General features: G+C 42.1%; 1 protein-coding gene and 1 long non-coding RNA gene across 5 annotated transcripts in view; one reads left to right on the top strand and one right to left on the bottom strand.

Annotated features, from left to right (window-relative positions):
* The first annotated feature begins 1,736 nt into the window (after positions 1 to 1,736).
* Positions 1,737 to 17,750, top strand: LOC129386224 (uncharacterized). Of its 2 annotated transcripts, none has more exons than XR_008613676.2 (3): positions 1,737 to 1,871; positions 12,962 to 13,096; positions 17,167 to 17,750. It is a non-coding gene; the product is annotated as an uncharacterized lncRNA (long non-coding RNA). The 2 variants fall into 2 exon arrangements; XR_008613675.2 differs by lacking the exon at positions 1,737 to 1,871 and adding an exon at positions 9,668 to 9,758.
* Positions 4,485 to 27,319, bottom strand: part of NaPi-III (Na[+]-dependent inorganic phosphate cotransporter type III) — an 85,685-nt gene continuing 62,850 nt past the window's right edge. For 2 of the 3 annotated variants that reach the window (XM_055073900.2, XM_050183175.3), the window contains 7 exons: positions 22,759 to 22,862; positions 21,055 to 21,127; positions 20,321 to 20,409; positions 17,759 to 17,917; positions 16,562 to 16,683; positions 14,393 to 14,578; positions 4,485 to 9,749 (listed from right to left, as the gene is read on the bottom strand). In XM_055073900.2, the coding sequence (XP_054929875.2) occupies positions 9,506 to 9,749; positions 14,393 to 14,578; positions 16,562 to 16,683; positions 17,759 to 17,917; positions 20,321 to 20,409; positions 21,055 to 21,127; positions 22,759 to 22,862 (977 nt within the window). In that variant the 3' untranslated portion in view covers positions 4,485 to 9,505. The remainder of the gene's footprint in view (positions 9,750 to 14,392; positions 14,579 to 16,561; positions 16,684 to 17,758; positions 17,918 to 20,320; positions 20,410 to 21,054; positions 21,128 to 22,758; positions 22,863 to 27,319) is intronic. The other variant, XM_050183178.3, reaches the window with a different exon arrangement.

The raw sequence follows: 27,319 nt of genomic DNA, 5'->3' as shown, positions 1-27,319 counted from the left end.
ATGGCAAATGCTTCGATAATTTCACGCGTGCGCTGGTCGGCGTGCTTTTGGATGACAGTGACTTTTCTAAAAGAAGGGATGCATTTACACGACCTGCAATGCAGAGCAAGATTGCTGCTGTATTATTGTTTTATGTTGTTGGCGTGCTCCCGGAGGCGATCATTGAGGCAGCGTCCCATTTGTTCTACGTAGGAGCGCCCGCGCTTCAACGTAAACGACTCCTATGATGCAGCTGGTGAGGGGCTCCTGATGCTTCTTGTCGCAACCTTTTTTGTGGGGGTTGTCTTGGTTGTCCCTACTGCATAAGGCGTCCGGCTTTCCTGGGGCTGAAAAAACAACCAAAACACCTGCCCTTCCTGCGGCTTTCTTCAATCTATGGGACACCCCGTGCACATAGGGAATGACAGCCATTTTCGAAGTATTGAACTCGGTTTTGCGTGTCTTCTTTCTTTGGTGCATTTCCGCTAACACGTCTTCCGCTAGCTGTACTAGGAGGACGCTCGGAAAACCAACCCGCAAAAGCCGCTGTACCTGGCCTTCAAAGGCCATTTCAATCTCGTGTATGCACGATCTTTGCAGTGCATTACGGAAGACGGCTTTTGCAATTCTCCTCTTCACTAACCTTGAGTGAGCTGACAAAAACAAAAAAAAAAGCAAGAGGCTTTTTGCTGAGCGGAGTACATACCTCCAGCATACATGTTCTTTCTTACACAATAGGACACTCACAAAGGAGCTACCGGACGACAACACCTTGCATTTTCTGGACTTTCTTTGGAATTAATTGTTATATTACCCCTGCTAAAGTTTCGGTATGAATTTTAGTAGCCGTTTTCGACCGCGCACAGCTATGTCTGAGCAGTTGCGTCTTGGCAGACAAGGTACCGATTGAAAGAACGTACGTGAAGGTGCTGCCAGCGTGAGTCTCTGTAGGAGACACCAGTTACTGGATCTAACTACCCTGAAATTTACTTTGTTCGTTAAGATTCTGTCCAGCGAGTGGCTACTTTTTGTTAAGGCGACGGAAGTACCACTCGCCCTAAAGAAAAAAAAAAAAAATAGAGAGAGAGAGAGAGAGAGAGAGAGAGGGAGAGAGACACTCTTGCGAAAAAGTTAGCTGATGTTGCTTCCCAGTTGAATAGATCAGTGGATAGCGAGTAACGTCGATAGCACGACCCGAATTTCGGCTGTGAATACGCATGTATGTGTCATATATTTCCTAATTATATGGCGGCACTTCTTGGTCAATATAAACAGTGCAAGTTTAGCGCTTGTACTTCATACCATCCCACGTGATTGTGTCCTTTCTTCCACTACGCCTTCTGTTACAGGAATGTGTATTTGTAGCCCTCGTTCAAAACGAAAGCATATTCCTAGTGATTTATTAATTTATTTATTTGTTATTTATTTTCTGCGTGATTCACAGTACACATCCCATGCAGAGCCGTGCCGCTGCATGCCCTGTTGCAAACTTAGTAGGCAGTGTAACCACAACACGATTTACTGCATCTCGGTTACGCAACGAGCAGACAGTGTGCAGGACAAACTGCCACTCTACTTATCGCTGTAACCTCATAACATCTGACGCAGTGAGTCAAACTAGCAGAAGCTTCGAGAATAGTGAAACAAGGCTCTATGCCTTAGGCGATGGCTCACGTATTCTTTCATGAATGGAGTCGTTAATCAACATTGGATGTGGGATCTGGCATGACGTACAGCATGCCAGTGTTTCACAAGACAGTGCGGAAGAATGCTGGCGCCTGCAGCATTACAGATAGCGTCTGCACAGTGGCATAGTGTTGAATTGTGGACAAATTATATTGGTTCCCTACAGCTGACTGCGACTGGCCTGGTCAAAAGAAAAGCATTTAAACGTAGCGTTTTATATATGTATATATATGATTATCAGTGCCGCCGATTGCGCATGTGCAGTTTGAGATGGAAGAGGCAGCAGAAACGGCAAAACCCTACACTATGCAAAATATAACCGACCATGCTAACTAGTTCACACGTGCACCTACATTGTCGTGCCTCATCCAAACGAGGGTGCCTATACAATGTTGCGCTTCTTAAGATATCAATGTTCTATTAAAAGTTCCCTTTTCTTTTGGCAATGAGAACAAATAGGACATTAGCTGCTCCTCTTGCATTACTTTCTTTTAAACAATGAAACAAGTATACTAGTTGATGCAATAATAAAAAAAATATGTAGAACTTCAATGAGTTGTGCGCCCTATGCAAAATGTATGCAGGCCATGCGACTGCACGGCTTACCAGATTACATACACACCACGCGTGCACATTCGAATTATGACATCGGTGGTCAGGAAGTTACGATTTTGTCTCGTAATTTTGCCGCGGAGCTAATACACCGAGTGCTTCAAACCTAGCTTCAAACAAAGTTTCGGAGATCCAGGAGTATCACTGCCACAGTAAGTGAGGTACCAGCTATTTCCACATGAGTGGACACTTTTCTGCTTATACGTACAGGCTACTAGCGTTATAACGTGGATGTACTACTCCTTCACACTCGGTGGTATCTGTGATATTGTTTATACGCATGGTAACACGTGTACAGGGTGATCGATCTACGGTGTCATCCTTGGTCCGGTGCGGTAAACGGGCTACAGTACAACCTCACTTGTACGTTTTTCCACTTACTATGTTGCTCAAGCCCAGACAACATCGCTAAAGTGCGTCACGGTTGCTTGTGATTCCGTCAACAAAGAATTAATGTGCTTGGCCACCGGAGAAGTCTGAATTAGGACCTTATATCCACGGGGGCTAACAAGTGTTTTGTCCTCCGCTTTGCAGAACTTGTTTGGATCAGATTGTGGCGTGGATACCGCACTCATGAAGCATCTCGCAACATGGGTCACCATGTATGCGCAAGGATACCACGGATCCCTCTGAGGCCTAAAAGGAAGGATTGGGAGCGCCGTTATGGCACGGAGGAAGGAAATATGTTATGTACTCTTTCAAATTCCGGCACACAATATCGTTGCCTTCCTAACCATAGTTGGCTCACAGGGTTTGGAAAGCAAACATGGCGGAATTTAACAGTCTGGAATACTCGCAAAGTAGCATTGCTAGAGAAGTGATGGTCTAGGACAAGACACTGCTGTATGGCAAATTATTACGCCACCACCGTTCATCATCATATATTGTCAGATATCTTTTAATCCTTCGGTTTTCGTTGCTTTGGTATTCATTGCTCATTGTCCATCTACGTATTATTGCTCTTCCTTAATTTTTGACACCTACATATGGTCACATTATAGTTACGCGACCACATCTTGAGAGGCCACAGTTGAGTTAAATTCTGTGTGAGCGACAATTCCATATCGCTGTTTAGGCGGCTTAGCTATTACGCCCCTCACTTTGCCCAGTCGGTAATTTTGCTTATACGATGGGAGTTGTAAACCTAGGGATGACTCTTGAACAAATAATCTGCCAGATTGTTTGTTCCCCCTGATGAAAAGCGCTGCCCCACATATGCCTATGCTACTGAGGGTCCCCTCCCCCACAACCACGCCCTCGTTTCCTTGGTGCGCAGCACGTGGATTTGCCCAGGTGATTCTGCGCGCACTGGGGAAAGGGAGCGCAATGAAGTGCCCAGTGCAAAACGCCATTGCGCAAGACGTCACTCAAGTGCTGCCCCAGTGGCTTTTCCGAGAAGTGCGAGCGGGCTCCTGCTTGAACAGCTGCTTTCGAGGCGAGCATATGAAATACTTCGCAGTCACGGTTCCCATCCCGTGGTCAATGCGCCGCGATTGTGTATCTGCAATGTCCAAATCAAAGCGCATTCAATATAATCTTCAACTGTGTGTATGTATTGCGACGCTCAGCTTCAATATGAAATCACCATGAAGTTTGCGCTCAAACTTCTTTTATATACGTGCTTTCTTTATCCCACTCCGTGCAGTTATCAACGAACAGTTCTAATGTGATACTGGTAAGCTATACCTGGCTGGAAACAAGCGAGGAGCCTTCGCCGCGCAAGATGGCAGCTGCGATATTGCTGACGCTAAACATCTATACACTTAAGACCACTATCAGCTCCTTTCTCTAACAAAGTAGCATGCCGATCTTAGACGGATGATTGGAGTGTCAACTTTCAAAAAAGAAGAAATGAGTGGCTTCAGTTGCCAGGGTTCCATTTAGGTGTCCAGAAACCGCTGGCGGTACATGTTGATTGGTAAAGTTTAACATGCCAAAGCAACACATTGCTTCAGATAAATTTTGACCACTGGGAATTTCGGGGTTCTTTACCGTGCACGGAAGTTATCGCCACTGAACCACCACGGCGGGAGACAAATGTCTATAATCTTTCATCAGCTACCGCATCCTATGAAAATCGTCCTTCCAAGGCCAAGTGCATGCACAGCACTTCGCACTTAAATGGCAGCAGGTCAAATAAGATGATAAACCAGCCAATATTTCAGAGCATCATGGCTCCAAGCACCAGCACAAAGGAAACAACAAAATTACTTTTCGAACTGCTCCAAAATTCGTTTATTTGTACAGCTGGCTCCGAAAGCCAGACTCGCTGGGAATATTTTCAACCAACTATTCCTTCACTCTTTCTTGCCAAATTTTATGGAAAATGCACCAAGTCTACCTTGGATCATATCAATGCCTCTTGTCTCTTGTAGATATGGCACAATGCCCAAAGAAGGGTATAATATATCACAAAAAAACAAGACAAAAAAAAGTAACAAAATGATGAAATAACATATGTTACTTCACGGACAAAGCAGAAAAGATATTGCAGAGCAAACGCAAATCATACCAACAAATATGCAGAAAGAGCACTGTTTACAGCAGGCACACTTCTCAATGACTAACACTCAAAAAGCAAGCAGATGCCTTTACAAAACGTTGTCACACAACTTTGGCACATGTGCAAAAATATGTGGCAAGAGATATATAAAAATCAGTTTTATAGCATGTGAATTTCTACTTATTGTGTAAGTTATACCCAGCAAATTTCAAGCAGCACCAATAAGCTTGCACCAACCAATCAGTCAGATTGCACCTAAGCAGCTCTAAAACAATAACATTAAAAAAATTGAAATATTTAGATTTTTAGTACAGCAACCATGACTGTCTTGTTTGCAAGCATACAATACAATCAAACTGTGTACTGATACCAATGTGGCAACACAATTCAGTAAACCACTCTGAAGAAAAAGGAGCTTTGTTGATAACATAAAACAAGTGTTAAAGGAAGTGAGCAAATCAATTACAGCTCAACTTGAAACATAGCTAGCTTGGAGCACATATTGGATTTAGCACTTCTGTCTAGCCTCTGCACCTACGGTTACCACTTCTGCTTCGGCATTGAACCAATCGATTCCAAGGCAGAGACTGCAATGCAATGCTTTCAGGTCCCACGCTACCAAGATTTAATGTCTAGCTAAAAATGGCAGTGGGAAAAGGAAATGGGTACAGTCAAGGAAAGTGGGATGCAGTGCAAAAATATGTATCCATCAACTAGCTCTCAAAGCTGTGCGATCGACCCATGCCAAGTGTGAGCCATTAACAAAGTTCAAGCACACAAGAGGACATGTCTTTCTGACCAAGAAATTCATACAGTGAACATACTATCTAGGCATTTAAAACAGAATGCCCCAATGTAGTGTTTCGCCTTGAAGAAAAGTAACATCATTTACAAACTAACATAAAAACAAAGAAAGTCTTTGTGCCATTTTATAGTTATGTATTACCTCGGACTGCAGTAGTAGCCCATTTTGGAGGAAATAGCTCCCAAGTATTTGAGGGCCCACTTGGCACAATATCTTTCGGTCATAGCATGATAACAGTTTTTGATTAGAATATCACTAAAACAATGTACAGCAGCATGCCCAATAATGTTTGCAACCGCACAAGACGTAGGCAACTACTGAAAAAAAATGTAGAGTTGCTAGACTGGTGAAAGTAAAAGTCTGCTCCTATTTCTTAAAACCTGTTTCAATCTGCAAGACTAAGCCGTTGCACTGAGGTAGAGTATACAGTAGGCCAGCTACACTATGCTTATGAAAACGGATTATTAAGACCACACAACCAGCGTGCGTCAAAAGTTCGGGTAGTAGGCTCCAAAAGCAGGCTGAACAATGTGTGTCTGCGGGTTTTTAAACTCTACACATTATCACTATCAACTTTTCTTCCTGAAAAAGTGCTCTTCGGCCTCAAAAATGTCAAGTCGATGTTGGTCTCAACAGAGTGGTTTCCAATATACAGCGTCGTACATCTGGTGTGTAATGAAACACTACAATTTATGTGCGAAGCTATGGCTCAGAAACATGCATATTAGCACTAAGAGGCTTTTTCCAACCACTATATTAACATATTTTGCCACTCTTTTTCACTGAAAGAAAGATATTTTATTTGATAAAATAAGCTTTACAGCTTCCGCCCTTACAACCTACCTAAAATTTTGATGCAGGAATGGTTTCCTCGAGCACTGCTCTCTGCGAATCCAGGGCAAATAAAAAAAAACAAATTTCATTGACTGCTGGCGCATGAATTACTACGTCTGTAGCCAAATTTACAACATTGCATTCCCTTACACTATATCTGAATCCTATAATTTATACCTGTTACAACAACTACAGCAGCTGATACTGAAAGTTTCATAAAGATTGCAAGTGAACACAGGGTTTGTTGAGTGCTACTTTCATGAATTACATAAACAGGACAAAAAAAAAAAAAAAAAATCAATGAAACTTCACATACAACTTCAAGATGCAGTTTCTACTTTTCTGGAAAAATTATTGAAGCTATTATTTCTGCAAATTTAGAAGTTACAGACAGATTTAAAATCGCACTTAATCTAAACAGATACAACTTGCAGCTTAAAATCAGCATGATTAGGTAAAATGACTGCCATCACATCTGTCTCTCACTGTCCATCAAAGCATTTAAATTTGCCACTTGTTGCTTGGTCACTCAGTCTCTAAGGCACGCACACACAACTCCCCTGTGTATAACTCTGTATTTACCACTATCATTAATGCATCACTTCATTAAAATCGTCAGGTTTGTTTGCCAACCAGTTAGTTTTCCGTTTGGTCCTTCACACGTCTCCACAAAGTGCTCTTGTCACTTTTTCAATCATGGGCACTGTTCTGCAAAAATTCAACAAAGCTACGTACCTGGTTTCATAGCACAACCTTATGGAGATCTCGTGAAGGAACTATTCTTAAGAGCAATCAATAAACAAACATGGCTATTTAATGGAATGATGCACTAATTACCATGATCACAGTGAGTGAGACATAAATTACAACACAGCTGCCCCATCCATATGACAGCAGCAACATAACAGATCCTCCTAGCTGGAAAGATTCAAGAAAATGTGGCATGACCATCTTTAAAATTTCCCTTGGTCAAAAGCACAGGAGGCAAACAAACCAAGTAAATTGAGTGCATGGCAAACTTGTGATCAACCTGAAGAACAACTTCCCCAGACAAGAGAAACTACTCACTTAAAAGCGGTAAAACATTCTTAAAGTAATCACAACTTCCTTCCAACTTGACAGCAAGTTTTAACATCTGTGCTTCAATGTACGCATGCTCGAAAGCACACCATGCAAGTTCAGCAATACCTCGACTACACAGTTAGGAAAAGCAGAAAGTTTTTGTTGAGCCTTGTGCAAGCACATTTTTCATGCACAGCTACGGTACAACATATTTCTCCACAGCTCCACAATACATGGAAACAATTGGGATATATTGTAAAAGAAACTGTTGATTAAAATTCTTGCAAGGGACTACGCACTCAAATCTCATTGCCGATTATGCTTTAACTGTGCCTTCCTAGCAAATGACTCAGTTCGTATGCTGTGTTCAAGTAATTATTTTAGGTAATATAACACACGAAAATGCTCTTTGTGACTGAAACCTATACAACAGACAGTTGATAATTATGCTTATGAATTACTTTGATGCTTGTGAAATGACAGTTTACTGGCCATGTTCAACTAACAAACAAGGCCGACGTGAGGGTATGACTTGTACTGACAGCAGCGGCTCACATTTAATATGGCACGACAGACTAGTGGAAAAAGAGCGTATGCATTACATGTAAGAACATTACATTACAGGCTAGCACACGAAAACAACATGGCACTAGTATGTTCCATGCACTATTATTAGGATATGTTACAAATGTCTACGAGGTAAATACATATAGGTTGACTGAGTGTATCCGCAAGCGTCTTTGATTGTACATTTAAACTGTGGGCTTGCAACTACAATATGCCCAATATTTACCAACCGCATTTCTTCCATGGCTTTCGGGAGACATAATGTTGGCTCACAGAGCTAAAGATACTAGCTTAGACACAAGTACGTAAAGGAAAGATCTTGCCAATGCTGTTAGCATCATCCTTTAACTTCCTTTAAGCCTACTTTCATCTTAGAGGGTAAAGTCTCCCATCACAACCACATTCTCAACATGACATCCCGAGAACAAAGAAGGTTCAACAACAGATTCCACATTAGGTACAACTGCACAAAACAATGCAGTCAACAATGCAGCAGTGTATGTAAATAAGCTCCTTGGACTGCCACTTCACTGAAATGTTTCTGTGTAATAGTAAAATTAAAGCTGACTACACATTACTATTATGCTCGCATAGCTATATTCCATGTCTCCGAAAACACAATGCGCAGACTAGTTGCAAACATTATTGCGAGAGACCTGGCTTACTAAATAATATGAACAGGGAGCGCTTTCACTAACAAGAGCCAACAATAGTAGAGATAACACTGCCTGGAATTTGTGTCTCCGAGCTCAAGGACACGCCACCGAAGACTAGCATGTCCAAAAATGAGAACAAATAGCAAAAGTTCCGCAGCGATTCCTCCGCAAAATAAACACGCAAGGTGACACTCTCTCCATCTGTTTGATTAAAAGGTCCACATAAGGGGGCACGTTGCTGCAGTCTTCATCATGCCCACGGCAATGTAGGTATGCCTGCCATGCCAGAGCAACCTGTGGAGGGATGTTGCTCCACTGCACTTTAACACACATTGCCTGAAGCAAACGCTGCTTCTTCAATTATTCCTACCCAACCACGTGCAACTTATCTGCCAACATGCTTAAAAATTTGTTCACATCAGCTAGCAAAGTCATCACAGCGAGGCTGTCACTGTATGTTCTTCCTTCCAAGCTGGCATGGTCGGATCAAACAGAAAAAGAAAAAGAAAGAAAGTTCCATTGTACCGCCTCTTCTGGCACTTTCAAGTATCCTGAGTGTGCTGGGCGGGCCACCATTTTTGCACACACAAAGCACTATCGGCACGATGTCACACTTGGCTGAAGATGGCTTATGGTTCTCCAGAAGCGTGCTGCCTCATGCTTGTCGCAAGGTCCGTGGCAACACTGACCACATTGCTGAAGTAGTGGATGTGACCGCACTGAATACGGCAAAGCAGAGAGTCTGACTGGGGGGCGACATAGCATGACTTAGGCATGGCACCATGAACGATGCTGCCATGTTCACAGGGAGCAGGCGGCATACAGGATGCTCGTGATTGCTGCAGTCAGGCCTCCAGTGACGGGCAGCGTCAGCAGCCAGGCCATGATGATGTTCCGGAAGAGACCCCAGTCAACGCCCTTGCGCGACCTTACCCAGCCCACAAACACGATGGAGCCCACTTTGCAGTGTGTGGTGCTTATCGGAATGCCCACCTTGGAGGCCAGCAGCACTGTTGAGGCTGCACCAATCTCAATGGTGAAGCCACTACACAAGGTGAGAGAAAGAAAGAAAAAAAGACAGTCAGGTGTTGCCAAACTGCAGCCTGCAAAACTTCATGGCTCTCTTCAAGGGTTCACAAAATCACACTAATAATTAGTTTAGTAAATGTACGGGATCTTTCTTCAGAGTATGTGACAAAGTGGAGACTTGAATGGCCATTTTCAGCCTTAAAGCTGCTACTACACAATCTCAACACACTGGCTTTCTTTTGTGCATTATGGTCTTCAAACAACATTTATCACGGCAAATGTTAACGAAAGGGAAAAACTGCCATTCACCCGACTGCAGCACAAAGCTACACAAGCCTTTCATGAACCTTGCACCAGCTTGCGAATCTGCACAGAACTGATTTGCCATATTCAATGTCTCTGTGCTTCGAGTTGTCAATTCACCCTTGTGCTACGATCTGCTAGCCTCCTGGTTAGATCAGATGGCAGAGCGACCGCCTCGAAAAGGCAGTGTTCCTGGGTTCAATCCCCAGACCAGGACAAGTTTTTCTTAAACTATGAAGCTTTCTTTCTGAGAAACCTGCATGGGTTTTGTTTGTAGCTTCATGCTACAGCTTCACGCTACAATTTTTCCCTTTCATGAACTTTCCTCCAACTTGTGGACTTCTGTAGAACTGATTTGCCGCCCCAAGTGGCAAACATGACATAAAGCAGGTTAGCTCACGAGGCTGCAAGTGCCTGCTCACAGTAAGTAGTTTTTGACTGCACTGACGGGGCACCCATTACTTTACGTCAAGTGTTGTATAGGATGTTGCATCATGCAAAGGTTAATGTGTTTCCTAGATGCTGCAGGTCGAGGATACAGCCCCTGAACTCACTTGGTCAGAAAACTGAGTCTCTAAGCAGTTGGAAAAACGACAGGATTTCAATCCAATTCTTCATATTATGTACTTAGCAGCCGAATGATTCTAGCAGCAGGTACTGTATGGACTCGCGTAAGGGCCGCACCCCCGACTTGGCTGCACCAAATTTGGAAAAAAAGAACGTCCAAAAAGAGAGGCAATTGCATTCAGCGCTCCAATGTTGCGTGCACACATCAGCGAATTGTCGTGAGCTGCGCACTTCCGCGTACTGCTACTAGGTGGTGAGAGCTGCGCGTTGACCTCTGACGTAATGGTACATCTGGAGATCCGTGGTTTGCCCAAGTCACACCATTTCGACCAAATGGTTCAGCCCCGTGTAAGAGTCTCACCTCGTCAAAATTGTGGAAAGAAATGTGACCCTTACGGGTATACGGGTCTATACAGTATGCATCTCATTGAATTTTCCTAGGGAGCAATGTTGCTTCTAAGCAAAGCTACTACAGTTGAACCTTGTTATATAATGAAGTCACATCTAACATGAAACTACCTTAGCTATATCCAATATTCATTATAAGCTTATGTATTGAGATCAGCAATACAGAAGTTATTCAGTCTACCAGAAAGAAATGCAAGTGTGATGCTTCCAACAAATCGGCAAAAGGTGTCTTTTTGATTTTGGTGGCCCGTTGGTGGCTCGCTGTGCCAATACATGGCACGTGAACAACACTAAGTCACAAACACATTTTACATCATCAATATACAACAACGTGCAGACAGGCCAACATGCCACCACGAAATTGACACAGTGGCTTGCCAGCTGCGAGCCAGCCAAGCTAAGCTGTTGGCTGTAACGTGCATGCATGTCCAGGATGTGCTGTTTCAAGTTACTCTCTCCGAGTATTTGACATTATTGCTACCAGAACATGTGTTTTGGGCTGCGAGAAAAAAAAAAGTACAGTAGAGCCTCGCTGATGTGATCCTGTTACGGACTATTTCCCAGAGGCAACGTTCGCAATTGAGAACATAAATAAATGACCTAACTGAGTTATGCTTATTCTTTACCGGTTCATATGCTCCCGGAAAACACGACATTTCGGCACCAACATTCAGTACATTGCCAAAGTGCAATCAAATGATACATTTTCTGGCCGCTAGATCTAATGTAAAACAAGAAAATGCACGGGGTGTGCGCGATCGAGAACAGTAGCCAACCACCGTGGTAGCTTCACCGCAAGCATTTGCTAATGGTTCAATAATTCATACTAATAAAACACGGTTCATTGTCTTCCACTCGAGTCGGAACCCTCTTTCATCTATTACTGTCATTAGTATCAATTGCCACTGCTACCACCCCCTCAGTATTCCTCCGTGCACATTTCAGGGAGTTGTTCTTGATGCCAATCTCAAGTATTCCCCTCACATTTCATATATACATCAGAGGATAGCTCACAGTATAAGAATATTCACTAAAGCACGACCATTCTTCAATTTGCCTACTTTATTTAGGATGTGCTACGCCATCCATACTGTATAATGTCACGAACAAATACCTATACACGTCATATACTTCCACTCCAATGACTTCAAAGCCGAGCCATGCGTATTCTAACATTCAGCCCAGCATTCACCAGTTCATCTGCATTACTTCAAAAGCATGGTGTACTATGAAAGTGCAATTTCTTTAAATATAAACTCAATTCTTGTTTTAAAAACTCTAAACTGTACCATGGCAGTTGATGCGTTAAAAAGAATCACATTTATTCAACTTTAATCCAGCTAGGTTCGCCTCGAAGAAAAAATTTTTACTGCCATATGTACAGTGCTCACGCAAGGAAACGCGACACGGAGCATTTAGTAGAACCCTGCATACGCACAAATTACCCGAGAGCACCATGTCATGCAGCAAGGAATTTGGTCACCGTAGGTGACGAGGACTCCGTTGTAAGTGTACGCGCCAAAATTACGTCAATGTGACACGAACTCCAGCAGGTGGAAATGAAAGTATGCGCATTACTTAGCCATAAATTGACGCGTTTCATTCCGTGAGCACTGTACATACTAACTACGGCAACATAGTGCTACTTTTGTGGCTGTTCAGTTTTGGAATACCATACCACTAAGCACTAAGTAAGTGTTATCTTTAGAATCGTTTAATAAAGAGCTTGTTTCATTTATTCTTCACTTTTAAATGTGTAACTAATCAGCATTGCTATATTGTTGCCGTTATTTTTTCTCTTTAATTTTTGAGTACTTCTGCATTATTCAGTTTATATTGTCATGATATATATTACTAATCTATATTTGCTGCGTTTTCATCATTGCAACCAATTACCTCATGCTGTTTTGTTGCCATTGTTAGTATTTATCTCTACTTAATTTCTAACAGGAGGCCCCCTTTCAGCCATGTGCTCTGGGACTCCCTTCTGAATAAGTACCTCAATGTGTGCATTTGATTACAAATAAACAAAGATCTCCCTCTCCCTCAAAAATGCCCACCTGCCTGTCTCGCGCGAAAACCTAGGTGTGCACTGTTTCTTATTTCAGTACCAGCTAATTTCCTCCCAGTTTGTCACACGCCGTATTCACACCTATCGCCACCAACCCTATTGTTATAAGCACCTTCACCTATCTGTTTTACAGCGCGTGTTGCCGTTGAAAGCATACTGCACGGTTTTAACAGGTGATAAACCAAATGCGCTGTCATTCTCTGCTGCAGACTGCAATCGTATACGTTTTCCAGCCACTAGATCACATGTAACAAGAAAAGGCGTGAGGTGCATGTAATTGAGAACAGTAGCCACTCATTGCATTGCCTTCCCCGTAATACGTACTCGCTTGCCCGTTTCAATTGAAAATGCCGGCGTGCAGTCAAGTTTCTCATCCCCGTAATAATAAATCTCCTCCTTAGTCATCGCATGCCGTATTCACGCCACTACCCCTGTTGCAATAAGCATCTTCACCTGCCTGTTTTATGGCACATGGGGCATAGTGGTGTTAGTAGCATACTGCAGACTTCTAGTAGGCAGTAACCCAAACGTTCCACCATTCCCTGCAAAAGGCAGCGTGATGTGAACGTCACATTTCGCTCTGGTGGCATTCGGCATCGCCCAGCAGCTTGATTACATTTTGGTTTCCTGTTGCTATCTTAAAACCCTACGCAACAAGAAAATACCAGAACCCATCTTGTTCCTCGTGCCGCACCGATTCGTGCAACGCTTAGGATTAGGTAGATGTCAACTAGAGTGAGTCTGTTAAATTTTTCAGCACTTCGGTTTGTACGTTTTCCTGGTTAGAACCAATTGACAAATGGAAAGTCTGGTGTATCAGTTGCCCCTCGGTATCATTCTCTGACAAAGCACACCGCTATTTTGGACTGATTATTCCTAGAGTGGAAATCTCCAAAGATGTCATCTTTGTATGTGTGTATTTGACACTGGGTCTTGTCCACACCTCACTCCCGTCAGAGCATACGCGCTTTCTCAAGGGACACTACAAAAGGAAGGTCTTTGAGCAATAAAGCAGTAGTTGCAGTACAGCGCCTGTGTATGTCCTTTTTTATGTGTACGTGTCAGTTTTAAGTCAGTTGCTTCAATATCATGGCTCACCAACTAGCCCATCACTAACTATTAAGCTGGTTAGTAACGTCTTTCTTGTGTTTTTTCCCATATGACTGAGGTTCTACTGATTTGCTTCGCTGTAACCGAAATTGTCTCTGACATATAATAATTTGCTGGCTTGGTGCTGTTTATATCAAGATTATACTGTGCAGGTCCATCTATGGCAAGTTTTTATAAAAGCTCGATCAATTCTTTCTTACTTGGAAGGTGTCACTTTGGTGAGGTCTTCACCCAAAGTTTGTATAACACGTCGACCCCAGATCCACAGTCCAAGGCTGATTCCTACTCCCCCATACAGAAGGATGTATATGGGTGTCTCAGAGTTCTGGTACACATTGCCATCGAAGTAGATCATCCAGAGTGCAACCAGAGGCCCAATGGCATTGCTGTTGAGCAGAAGACAAAAAAAACAAAGTTATCAGCGTTGCCTGCAACTGATAAGCCAGACAATATCATCATTGCTAATTGCTCTCAGGTCTATAAATCATGCAAGTAGTCACTTGCTGCAGTGCGAAATACATATGAGCAGTGAAGATGAGATCAGAGAAGTCTGTGTTGTAGAAGACGCCACTGCTGTAAACTTAGCTGTAAAACGAGCATAGAATTTATGCAGGAATACATCCCATCAGTGGTCATTACACAGAATGAGAATAATATACAGAACCTACACAAAAAGGTGCAAAATTAATTTATCATTTTTTTATCATTCTTGCACATTGAGAACCGAAGTAAAGGAAGCTTTCTTACACAATCAACCCTGAAAAGCCAAATAAATCATATATGCTATGCCGAGCTTGATACCTCGAAATTCTGATTTAAGCAAAGGAAGTGCCTACTGTAGCATTCTTGAAACGCTGGAGCAAGTTTTTTTGTTATGGATAGTTCAGCAAACCAATTATTAATTAATTAATTGCTATACCAATCAAACTAACTCAACTAGCATTTCATTGTTCTTGTACTAATGCACTTTCCATAGGCAGAAATAAAGGTGAAAACATGTTCCAATTTTCTTTGATGTGGAACTGTGTTTGGGCATCAAAGTTAAAAGAGATGATCTTGCAGACTGAACATCTTGCATTAAACTGCTATCATGAAGCCATGTTAAAATGTGAGGAAATAAAAAGAAACCAAACCCAATAAATTTTTTTTAGCAACATCATACAAATTTGAACAGCATCATTCCAGTGGATTTTGTATGGTGACAAAAAGCTTGGTTGCAAAATCTAAAAAGAGATTACGCAACACGCAATGCGAGAAACTAATGACTGCTTTACTCTAAGCGACCTACCGAAATCATTAGAGAAGCTGCCCTTCCTTTATAGAGGCAGAAGTATAATATGCACAGTATGACTTGAAAGTGCTGTACTAAAGCTAACGCAAAAGAGGATGTGATAACTATACTTCCATTACCTGATATGGCACAGATAAATCTTACTAACAGCCATAACTGCTGTTCTATAGATCTCCCCTGCTCCACGCCTAGATAGCTAGCTGCCTACCATTTCTTACAGCTACAGATAAGGACTGGGTGTGGATCAGAATTAGTGCGAGTGCCAGCCCTTAAATGCTTGATAATTCATTAATAAGTACACTTAGAATAGACAGGCATGGGATAGGCAAATGCCTCCCTCTATGTCTATTTTGTAATCATGTATGTTCTGGAACCACTTGTACCTGAATTCCATGCAAGTACTGTGGCATCATCCCCTCACTGGCCGAGGAAGTCTCATTCCAAGACTTGGGAAGTCCTTATTAGTAAGAAAGTTTATTTGCTTTTTCACCACGCTTTCACTCATGGCTGAGTGGAACACACTGAATATGGTGTTCTGACCACCGGCTTTAGCGAGAGTAATCACAAGCTTTCTCTAAGACGAGCAGATGCGTTGACAGAGCTCTGCAGTGAAGCCAGATGAAACAAAATAAAGAAGTCTCATAACTAATAAAGCAGTGGTACCACCCAGGGAATGATGCGATCAGTTTGGTTATGTGTTCGACAGAGGTGTCGCTTTGTTTAGCAATAAAATACCAGGTGCCACTGTTCATGATCTCCGTTGACAACAAAGTTGTGGACCTTTAATAAGCCTTAGCTGGGAAGCAATGTCATAACAACAACTGCCAAGTTGAATTAAGGCAAAATTCTTGCAGTGACATTATTCTCTAATGAACACTTATCCTTCAAACCAAAAAAAAACTAATACCGAGCAGCTATTGAAACGTTACGACAGTTGAACAACATCAGCATGTTACATCAGTCTACAGCAACCAATCGGGCAAGCAAAAACTTGATTTCACGACTTACGAGCTTACACAAGTTGCTAGGCTTGCCCTACGAATGAAGAGAGAAACAAGGAGACGAACGAGATGGTCACCTAACATCGTTGCCGCCATGTGCAAAGGATCCAAACACTGCTGTGAGAATTTGAAGAAACGAGAAGAGCTTCGCTGTTTCTGGCTTGTCGTCATCATGGTTTTCTTTACAAGGGGGCACAGCCTGGAGTGAAAGAAGAAAAAAGTGTGCGACAGTTATGGTGAATGAGCTCATATTCCAATGACCAGACCAGAGCAGGCTTGTATTCTCCACTGGTAGTTTCAAATCAACTTGCGCCGCAGCAGCTTGCCTTCTTTTGTTGCTTTGCTGGTGCAGCAGATGTTTACCCAGAAATTTGAGGTCATGTTGCATCACATCCATCCAGCGAGGCGATAACTGTGTCTGGTTTTAGTTACCACTAAATAAATTATTATGGCTAGGCTCTGTTTCCCTGCAACACAGCTGCATTTTCTGCAGACATGGGAATCTATTAGCAGATTTGAGTACGAGGAACAACATAACTAGTGAAAATTAAAATACCCTGTCACCTTAATAATCACCAAGCATAGACACAGCGAATATTAGACACTGTTTCCACAAATGGCAACATGTAGTATCTTCCACAACAATTTAGTGCTGAACGATGTGACTTTGTTTTCTTTGTAGATTCGGACTTGATTTGAACAGCTGCTCCAAGCCAACCAGTCGAGCGTACCATCAAAGTGCATAGCAGACCTGGAACTACAAGCATAAATTTCAAGCTGAAGCCGCTGGTGCCACAGTGTGAAGCAGTGTGTGTGCAACCATGCCTGAACAAAACAAACATGAGAAAACAAACAAGAAGGCACATTTCTTTTTCCACATTTGCCAACGTCTGCAACATTGCCGATTAATATTCAGAGATTACTTAGTTTTTAAGCATTAGCACATTTAGCCCCCTATTATGCCATGAATACACTGAGATTTCTAGTATTTAGGCACTGAGTAGTGTTCTACATTGTTTCTCCCCATTTGCATTTCATTCAAGTGTGACAGTACAAAAGTACAGCTGCACCTCACTTCAAGGTGGCACAGATTGATACAAAACTTGCACAGAGTTGCAAGCATGCACAAACGCAGAAAAATTATTTTCTTTGGGCACCTTCTGTGTGCTCCCACTGGTGCAAGGTGCCAGTTAGAGAAAGACAATCCATGTTCAGCCAAGCCAAAGCCAAGACAAGCTAGGCAAAACAAAGCCAAGCCAAGTCAAACCACCAACCCTGGTGGACCGCAGTGCTCTGGCACACACTGACTGTAAAAACTGCAGTGGCTTATCACGCTGCTTTCCATGCGCTTTCTGCTTTGTCTTATCTCTTCCCTGCATTTCAGCACAGTGCTGTGGGCACTCGTTTGGCAGATCGTCCAAACACTGTGCCATCTGTAAACATAACAGTGCAGTTAGACCTGGCACAAGCAGCACAGCAAGAACACGGAGCGAACTTATACGTTGTGCCAGCGCCTACAGCAGGACAAACGCTACTAAGTTACGTCTGGTTCTCTAGCCCCATCAAGAGCTACTGCAAAAAGACATGAACACTTTCCTGAGGTACGCGCCAGACAAACTGTCATGTGTGCTGCCAAATGACTGACAAACAAAGAAATGTCATGTGTGGCATGTCCTCTGAGATTGGAATCTGCCAGTCAAGCTGTGTGGTGCTCGTTGTCATTGAGGCAGGAAATGACAAGCGGTCACATTCAGCTTGCCCTCAGAGCTTGGCAGTGCACCAGCAATCTCAGAGGCCATACTGTCTGCGACCCCCCCCCCCTCTCCTTTGTCAACCACACTGTTGGCACATGCTACAGCATTTTGTCTGGCAGATGTGGAAGGCAGTCGAAAGGGATCACGCATGGCATCGCAGTCAAGAATCTAGAAAAGTTTCTTAGAACCCTATTACAGTAAACCAGTGAGAACCAAGCAATACATTTAATAAATTGGGAGCTGCATCATATGCAGAGTCACTGAGTTTTTATTTCAACCAACAGAATACAGATGAAGATCGATATATTGAGCGTAAATATAGAAGATTATTGAATATAACCAATTTAAAGTTTTTTTTACCAATACCAGTGTGTCGGATGGTACTCCATCACAACAATTTGACTCCACCAAAAATTTAATGCCATTACATTCACAAAGACTGCAATGGCACGGATAGTGAACTTAGTAACTGGGTGTTGTAAACGGGGGGCTTAGCAAAAAAGTGCCAGAAAAACAAGTTAGGATACACTGGTGGTTAATGCAACAATGTGACTTGTAAACTTGCATGGTAATAACAGTTAAGTAAAGAGTTTACTTTGAGACTACTGCATATGAGATAAGACTAAAGATTACTAATAATGGTGTTTTACTGCTTGTTGTTAGTGCTGTAGAACTCACCATTACAAAGAAGTTGAGCATAAAGTCTTCCCTGAATCCAAGAATTCATTATGCACAAATGTCAGCAGGTACAGAAATTGTTTTACAAAACTGCTACAAATGCTTTACCGCTGTGTCTCATTGTGTTCAATGTTGCCCATAGGATATGATGCATAACAGCAAATTTCACCAAGCATTAAATGTGCATGTCGATAAATACTAATGCATCAATCTCATCTCAAAGCTTTAGATACCAGAAAACAGTGCATCGAATCCCCATAGAATCACGAAGAAAAAGTTATCGGTTGCTTTGGAGGCCAGTGTCAAAGGAAACATTGCTCTGTCATTTTCGGGAGGCTTAGTACTATGTAGCATTCCCAAACTAAAGGACGATTAAGTTCTGAAATGGCAGGATGCCATCTTGTAATATAGCCTACAGTAATAGCACTGGGTGAAATCTTCCTAAAAATGAAATGTACCGAGTTGACATGCAAAATGAGCTGAAAGGACTAGTAAAAATAGTAATGTTGGTTAATATTTTCGTGCATTAAACTGCACCTAATCTTAACTCCTCTGCTTTGAAAAAGCAGTTGCTTTTCAATGGTTGCTTTTGAACGAGTGGCACACAGATTGCCTTGCCTTAATTCAGGTTTAGTCCACCATTTTTGTGTAGGTAGCAACTGCACTTTGCATAGCATACTTTTGTGGTCTGAAAAAGTCCCGGTGAACATCATATATGCTTAATTCTAGAGATGTTCGAAAAGCACCATATTTTCGTGTGCATAACCCACCCCCAAAATTGAAAAAGTTTAACAGTAAAGCTGGAGTGCAGGTTATATGCAGAATTTCGCCTTCATTTGTGGCTTCATGGCAGTGCGGCACATGCTGCTGTGAAGCCACACTTCAAGGAAAGGTTCTCCATTACAGCGTAGCAGAAGCTGAAGATTATCAGCATTGCCGAAGAGGGGGGGGAACAGAGGCACTGGCCAAAGTGTACGATGTGGACAAGTCTTGTGCATCTGCAAATTGAGACTGTTTCTGCAAAGATACGAGTGCTTTTGTATGCAGTTATTTCTGTGGGTTATTTGCACAGATGCTTTTTCTTTCCTGGCTGTTGTATTTAGGAGTGTGGGTTATATGTGGAAAAATACGGCAACCGTGAATTTTATGCTGATGACCACGTGACATACTGGGCTTTCTCTTTCATCACACCATAACGAAGGGAAGAATAGGCAATTGCAGTATCAGTAGTGAAAAAGAACAAGAGCTCAGTGAGCTGTCTTCTATAATACTTCACCTTCCCTTCAATACCTCAAAGAGGCTATAAAATGTATACTTATTTCTTATCAGGCAAAGGTTCTCTGCTCATAATGCAACGTCATCACTTCAGGCTTGAATTTTTTCCCCCAATGATTTGAAGCTTACCAGGGCTGCTTCCTCAATCATGACCAGCGAAAGCCTCTTGTGTGTAGGGTGATGAGAGTGCGGGTTTGGGTGCAGGCTTGGAAGATCATCTATAGAGACAGCGTGAATGCAGTTACTTTCAAGACTAAGACAACTGGGCAGGCTTAAAAGTGTGAACATAAATTTATATCATGCTTATGTAAATTTCGATAATGGGGACTTTCTTCTCTATCTTACTCAAGTAAAAAAAAAGTTCTTGACAGATGCCAACAACTATGCACTTTGTGAGTTAGTTATAGCAATGAACTGCCATAACAAAAGTTAAAATTTGACGGTCTTCAGAGTTTCTGCGACACATGGAGCACATAAATCATTTGGATGGCTATGTTATACTGTTAATGCAAAGAACTGTATCCACCTCACACACACAGAATAAGTGCACACAGAAATATTTGAGAAAAAAAAATGCACTTCAGGGTTTTTATGTGCCAAACCCACAATCTGATTAATGGGCGTGTGATAGTGGGGGACTCTGGCCTAAGTTTTACTACTCGGGGTCCTTTAGTGTGCACCCAAATTTAAGTACACAATTTGTTTTCCACCACCACTGGAGTGCAGCTATGGTGGTGAGAAATTTAACCCGTGACCTTGAGCTTGGCGTTGCCAACTGCTACATAAAGCTGCACCACATATATGCAAAGTTTGCGCTATATGAGAGTTGCAGAGCATGCAGTTGTAATGTGTCACGAACTCACTGTGCTGGAGTTTGCCCGAAATGACTTCAATGCTGGACCTACGACCACCATTCATTATGCCGGCTTCACTCAACTGAAGGAAAGAGTGAAACAGAACATGAGAAACAGGATCAGAGTACTATTTTCACAGCACTAGTCCAAGATACATTGTCGGTAAAAACATACACGTAAAGATATTTGTTCTTCACTAAACATGCTGAAATGTATTCAGACACGATGAAGCACTGACTGGCTATGCAACTCATTCCCGCACTATGCTACCCCACAGCGTGCTAGAACTATAAAATGCAATAACACTTCCCTAAACTTTGCCCTTTGACCACTGGTGTAAAGAATGTTGCTTTAGCGATAAGAAGCGCAGATAATTGATGATGCAGACTTATTTGATATAGTCAGGATGGATCAGACAAACTAGAAAACAAAAGAAAGAAAACAAAAACAAAGTCACAGTTTCACTAAATAGGCAAAGCATTGATTGTGATAGCAAATTATTAGCCAGCTATATGAATTAGGGTTAGTAGTTTTATTAGCAGCATAAATTGATGTAAACATTTGCCCGCTGTAATGCACACAAACAGACACGTCACGCGCTCACAGACAAAAATGAAGACATCTCACTCAATGCCCACAGACACTTGCTGTCAGAATGCTGGCATGATATAGAGCGGTAGCAGTGGCAAGCGAATTCCCCTTCATGCTGCCTCTTACTTCAATGCTAACTAGGCTTGTGAGTTTGAAAACTATAAACCTTTCAACATATTCATTTAGCAAGTGAAGCTTCTGATAGATGGAACGATAGTATATGCAGTACTTTGAGGTTAAATTTAGCAAGGCTCACTGGTAATCTTAGTTGCAAGGTTCAAACTCCCCACTTTTGAGAAATTCTGCTGTGGCGAACAGGTTCACTTTGGTCATTGAAAACTAATTATTGGTGACATTCTTTTTTTTTCTTTCTTTTATTGTGATAGTAATTATATAGACACTCCAGGTGCATTTCCATCATGTTGGCTTTGGCATTGCTGTCGACGTTGCCGTGATGTACCATATAAAGTCCAAGTGTGCTAACATTGCAGCAGCACGCTGTATGTTGTAGGTGCAAAGGTAGGTTCACAAGGGTGAGCCCGAGAAGGATGGTAGCTTTGAACATTGAAAACTATAAACCTTTCAACACATTCATTTAGCAAGTGAAGCTTCTGATAGATAGAATGATAGTATATGCCGTACTTTGAGGTTACATTTAGCAAGGCTCACTGGTAATCTTAGTTGCAAGGTTCAATGTTGTACAAAGAAATGTTAATGTTAAAGGGTACATGGCACAAGCATACCTTTAAATCAGGCTGAATGCGGAAAGAAAAGCTAATCGTTACCACCTTTATGGATTTATGAACGTACTGCTTCAAAATACAAAAGCACTATGTGGGTGTCACAAGTCTCTGCTTTGGCTCTTGCAATGACAGCCATGTTTCTTCTGGCAAAGAACTAGACCTTTGCAGCAAATATTTATTTTCCTCTACATTTCCCCCCAAACTACTTCCATTGTAAAGGGGGAACGAGAGAGAAAACAAATTAATTCAATGTGGGCATATGGGCAATACAAATTTTGTTACCCTGAGTCATTGAGAGAACAGCCAAGGAATTGTATTGCAGAATATAACATTACACAAGCATTTGCAACTGATTATAATGGTTTTGCAATCAACTTACCTTTTTGCTACCGTCAGTGTCTATCACATCATCACTCACAGGGTCAGTTGGGGTAAATGAATAAGTCAAGGTCTTGGGCAAATCCTTGGCGGCCTGGGCCAATTCTGCATGAATGGAAAGCAATTCAAAATCAAGTTCCTTTTTTTTCCCCTTTCTTGTCATATGCATGAAAACAGCACACTGATGGCAGCCAAGATTTCACTGCAGAGAGGTTTCCCAGGAAGAATCAAGTGCACTTGTAGGCGCAGCTCATGAAGCAGCACAACTATTTTTCTGCCTCGCAAATGCCATGATGTACAGTTCACGGCGTCATTGTCTCATCAATTTACATTAGTGTAAAACTGAACCTTCTGTTTTGTAGAGTTTGCGACAAATGAAACAATGTCACCGAAGTCTTATATGTCAACTACTGTATTCATTATAAGAACTGCAGCTTTGGACATGTGTACAAATGCTGGAACTTTTACTTCTTATACTGGACATTTAATTAGTAATGGATCTCACTAGAGTACTTTGGAAGTAGTCACTAGACTAAGAGGAGCCTTTTTGTCTGTCATGCTTCTCTTCCTCTATACATCCTATACCTGTTTGTCAGACTTTCACTTTGGCTCTTACACAATGTCTACAACATTCATTCTAAGCAATGTAGGCTCTGTTTAAGAACTATGTTAAGACAGCCATTCTGTTAAGCTGAAGATAAACAGATCTTCAACATGCCTTTGGGGCACAGCTGAAAGTGAGTATACTCCACACTAGTTCAACACCTGATGAGGACCACACAGCAAGGATTCTACGGTGTTCCCAGCATTCGAGAACTTTACGCAGGCAGAAGAGCCTTTCACAACCCTCGACTTTGGAGCACCAAACAAGGCCACAGAAATCCCATCGTATGGCCAGGCAACAGACGTGCATGCTTTCTTAGCAGAGGATTCCATTCCTTCCTTTTAAAACTTAATCCAAGTTGCAAAATGCATGAAACATTTTTGGTGGAACCCATCTATATGATGATTGTCTAAGTTAGATTGCCAGGCTGTGGGCACAGGCTTCATTCCTCGTAGCAGCTAGATTTTCTTAATTCTTCTTACGTCGCCACCGTATCGATGCCACATAGACCGAAGTGGGGTACGGTAGCCAAAGAAATGTTCTCGCATTTATTAATTTCACATGCAATAGCCTGAGTATATGGTCCATCATAGGCTGTTAATGGTGTCCATGCATGGCCTGAAGTGTGCCATGCGTCAACAAAGAAATGATGTTACAAATGCTGGTCTGAAAATGCTGCTACGGTACACGCTGGACAGGTAAAGAATGCCCTTGAAGTCGTTACCACCTGTGAAATGTTGATAGCTACATAGTGTAGAACATAGGAAAGGGTTCAGTTCTAACATTAATGAAGATACTACAACAAATGTGGTGTTAATAATAAATGTATAGTTATAGAAATATATATGCATTGTTCTCTGGTCATTGTTCTCCCTGGGCAAAAGTTTGAGCGACTATACTCAAACCTCATCATAACGAAGTTGAAGCTGAAATTAATTATATCCACTACTTCGTTATATAGACTATTGCCCTTTACTTCAGTGCATGCCCAATGGTGCGCACACCTTTAAACATGCAAAGAAGCCTCCGGCTCTGCGACCTCGCCAAACTGCTATGCGGCCACGTATGCAACGAAATTTTAATAAAACAACAGCAATAGAGGTGTATGCAACACGCGACTTTTTAGCACTTGAAGTGACAACCTTTGAGACAGCTTCTTTATGTTCGAATGTGATGGTCTTTCACCTCCACTTTCCATTTGGCTCTCTCATATTGTCATGAAACTGGCAAAACAGCAATGCGGTCAAGTTCGTCGTGCTCGAGTAGCCCGTGGCACACAACACGGTGCGCAGACTATGCAACTGGGGTGGTATTTTTGGGCGACCTCCTTGGCTTTCGGAGATAGTTTCCCTTTTGCGAGCTTTCGTGAACTATGTGCGGATGCATTTGGCGCGTGAAAGCAAAACCACCATTATCGATATGTAGCATCATCATCATGGCCTTCGAGATTGCGACCTTGGAGGGAGGCCTAGCTTCACCGGCTACATGCTGCAGTGAGAGAGAAGTGCAATATGATGAGAGAAGTACTGCTATTGCACGGCCACCGTGCGACGGTGAGAAAGACCAGTGCTGCTCAATGGCATTTTCGATGCGGGAATTTTGAACTGGTATGCCGAATGAGAGCAGAATCCAGCGGAAAGCGGTATGCTCAGTGAGCAACAGTTAATATTTTTGGTTTAGGATACAAATCTAGTTAGTTACACCCATTATCCGAACAAACTTGCTTTGTTAAAACCAGGTTTTAAATATGTGGACCAATATGGGGATTTCAAGGGGAATTGCACATACTTAACTATACTGATCATTTTCATTATATCCCAACTCATTATAACAACGTTTAATTATATTTGCAATGCCGAGCTGTCTTCTATGCACTATCAGACTGCTACGCAAGCACATAAGCTCTGCTATCAATTGAAATTTCAACAGAAACAGCAGACAGGCTGACAGGACCCCAAATCGTCCTCAAATGGTAGACCAAGTTCACCAGAGCAAATTATTTTGCTTCTCTATAAGGCTCACCTCCTCGGCCATCACGTTTCTTAATGTCAGCTAGCAGAAGAGACTTTTCTGGAAGAGAACAGGTGAAGCTTGCATTGTAGTCGTGCAAATTTTTACCCTGGAGGCACTTTCCCAAACTGACATAGAAAGTGCGAGACGGGAGTGCAATTTGCATGACACACAGCAAGCCTTCCGTTCTCCATGAGGGAACAAGTTCTCCAACAACGAGTGAAGAAATGACCGAGGAAGACTATGCAAAGCAGAAGCACAGTCTACGTGCATTGATTTGAACACCTGAGAATTACATATTGCTGCTTGAATTTTCTTAATTTTAATTAAAATGCAGTACGGACTGAGATTAGGACACAGATAGTATGCATACTCTGCACCATTTGAATGGATGTACAAACAGGACAACTATAGTACACCAAACTGAAGCAAGGCCTGGTCACCACAAACCTGAGAACATTTTGTACTGGTGCCCGTTAACATACATTGCTGCCTGAATATCAAACGAGGACACACTAACTATTGCTGTCTACTGCTAAGCCATTTCTGGAAACATTGCTCCCCCTATTGAATTAAGAAGCTAGAAAGCTTGAATTAACCGAATGCCTTGTTTGAATTAAGTGGCCTCCAAATGCAGTGAAAACACGGGAAAGGCAGGAGATGGAAATTCAAGACGATGAACAATATAAGAACAAGGTCAAAGCGGGAGCCAACGTTTCGACAAGTGGACTTGTCATTTTCAAGGCGACATATGCTTTCCTCAGCACAGTACATATAGGTAGGGCTCTTCTAAAGGGGAGAGGGGGTAAGGAAGGTAGGTGTGGCAACGACCGAATGTGTGTTAGCGACGAGGGTGTAGAATTGAGAATACAGGAGTGCTGTGCACAAGGTCGGTGACACAGCCGTGTGCACAGCAACCCTCTATTACCTGCTTCGTTGGTGGTCATGGGCTATCATGTCGCTGAAAAGATAAAAAAGAAAGCTAGATAGATTTAGCATAGCGAACAGATTTTAAAGCTCCCTTTGGAATCTATCCGCTATGCTAAATTTCAAGCTACAGGAAACAACCATTAGTTTGGTTGCTTAGCGATTCTTGTACTTTTTAAAAATTTGTATTTTACATATTTGTTCCATTACAGTATTTTCTTTTTCTTTCATAAGTGCCGTTTTCTGCTAGTCCTTTTATTATCTTTTCATAGACACAATAGCCCATGATCACCAGCGAAGCAGGTAGTAGAGAGGTGCTGCGCCCACGGTCGTTGACATGCCGGTTGACACACAGCTGCACCACTGGCCTTGTGCACAGCACTCCTTTATTCTCAATTCTACACCCTCGCCGCTAACACACCTTCGGTTCGTTGCCGCGCCCACCCACTTTACCCCCCTCTTCCCTTTAGAACAACCATATCTAAAATACACTGCACCGAGGAAAGCACATGTCGCCATGAAAAAGGCAAGTGCACTTGTTGAAACGTTGGCTCCCGCTTTTACTTTGTTCTCATTTTGATCATCCTCCAAATGCATTGGGTGTTCGCACAGCAGGCCAATCAAAATGCTGATATTTGTATGAATTCACCAGAATTCTGAAATATGCGAGCTTGAATTACTGTGAGTTAACTGCATTACCTTTTTAATTAGACATCAACAAGGCTTGAGAAAAAAAAAGAAAGGAAACAAACACATTAATGCTAAGAGTATACAGTCATTTAAATAATATTCATGATACCACCGAAGTCAAGACTCTTCACTAAGCTTATTTTAATGTTTTAAGAAAGTTATCTACAAAACTTTATTATGTTGATGGAAGGCGTGAGCTTGGATGAACCAAATAAACTGAAAAAAAAAAAAGAATACTAAAAAAGCATGGTGCCACATCAGTTTGTTGACCCTATGAGGTGCTACATGTCAATGACAATGTAAAAGCATTTTGTATCCAAAAAGTTAACTA

The sequence above is a fragment of the Dermacentor andersoni genome, chromosome 4, assembly GCF_023375885.2.
Source record: "Dermacentor andersoni chromosome 4, qqDerAnde1_hic_scaffold, whole genome shotgun sequence".
Classification (NCBI taxonomy): domain Eukaryota; kingdom Metazoa; phylum Arthropoda; class Arachnida; order Ixodida; family Ixodidae; genus Dermacentor; species Dermacentor andersoni.
The sequence above is the reverse complement of the archived record's forward strand: the minus strand, read 5'-3'. Positions and strand labels throughout refer to the sequence as shown.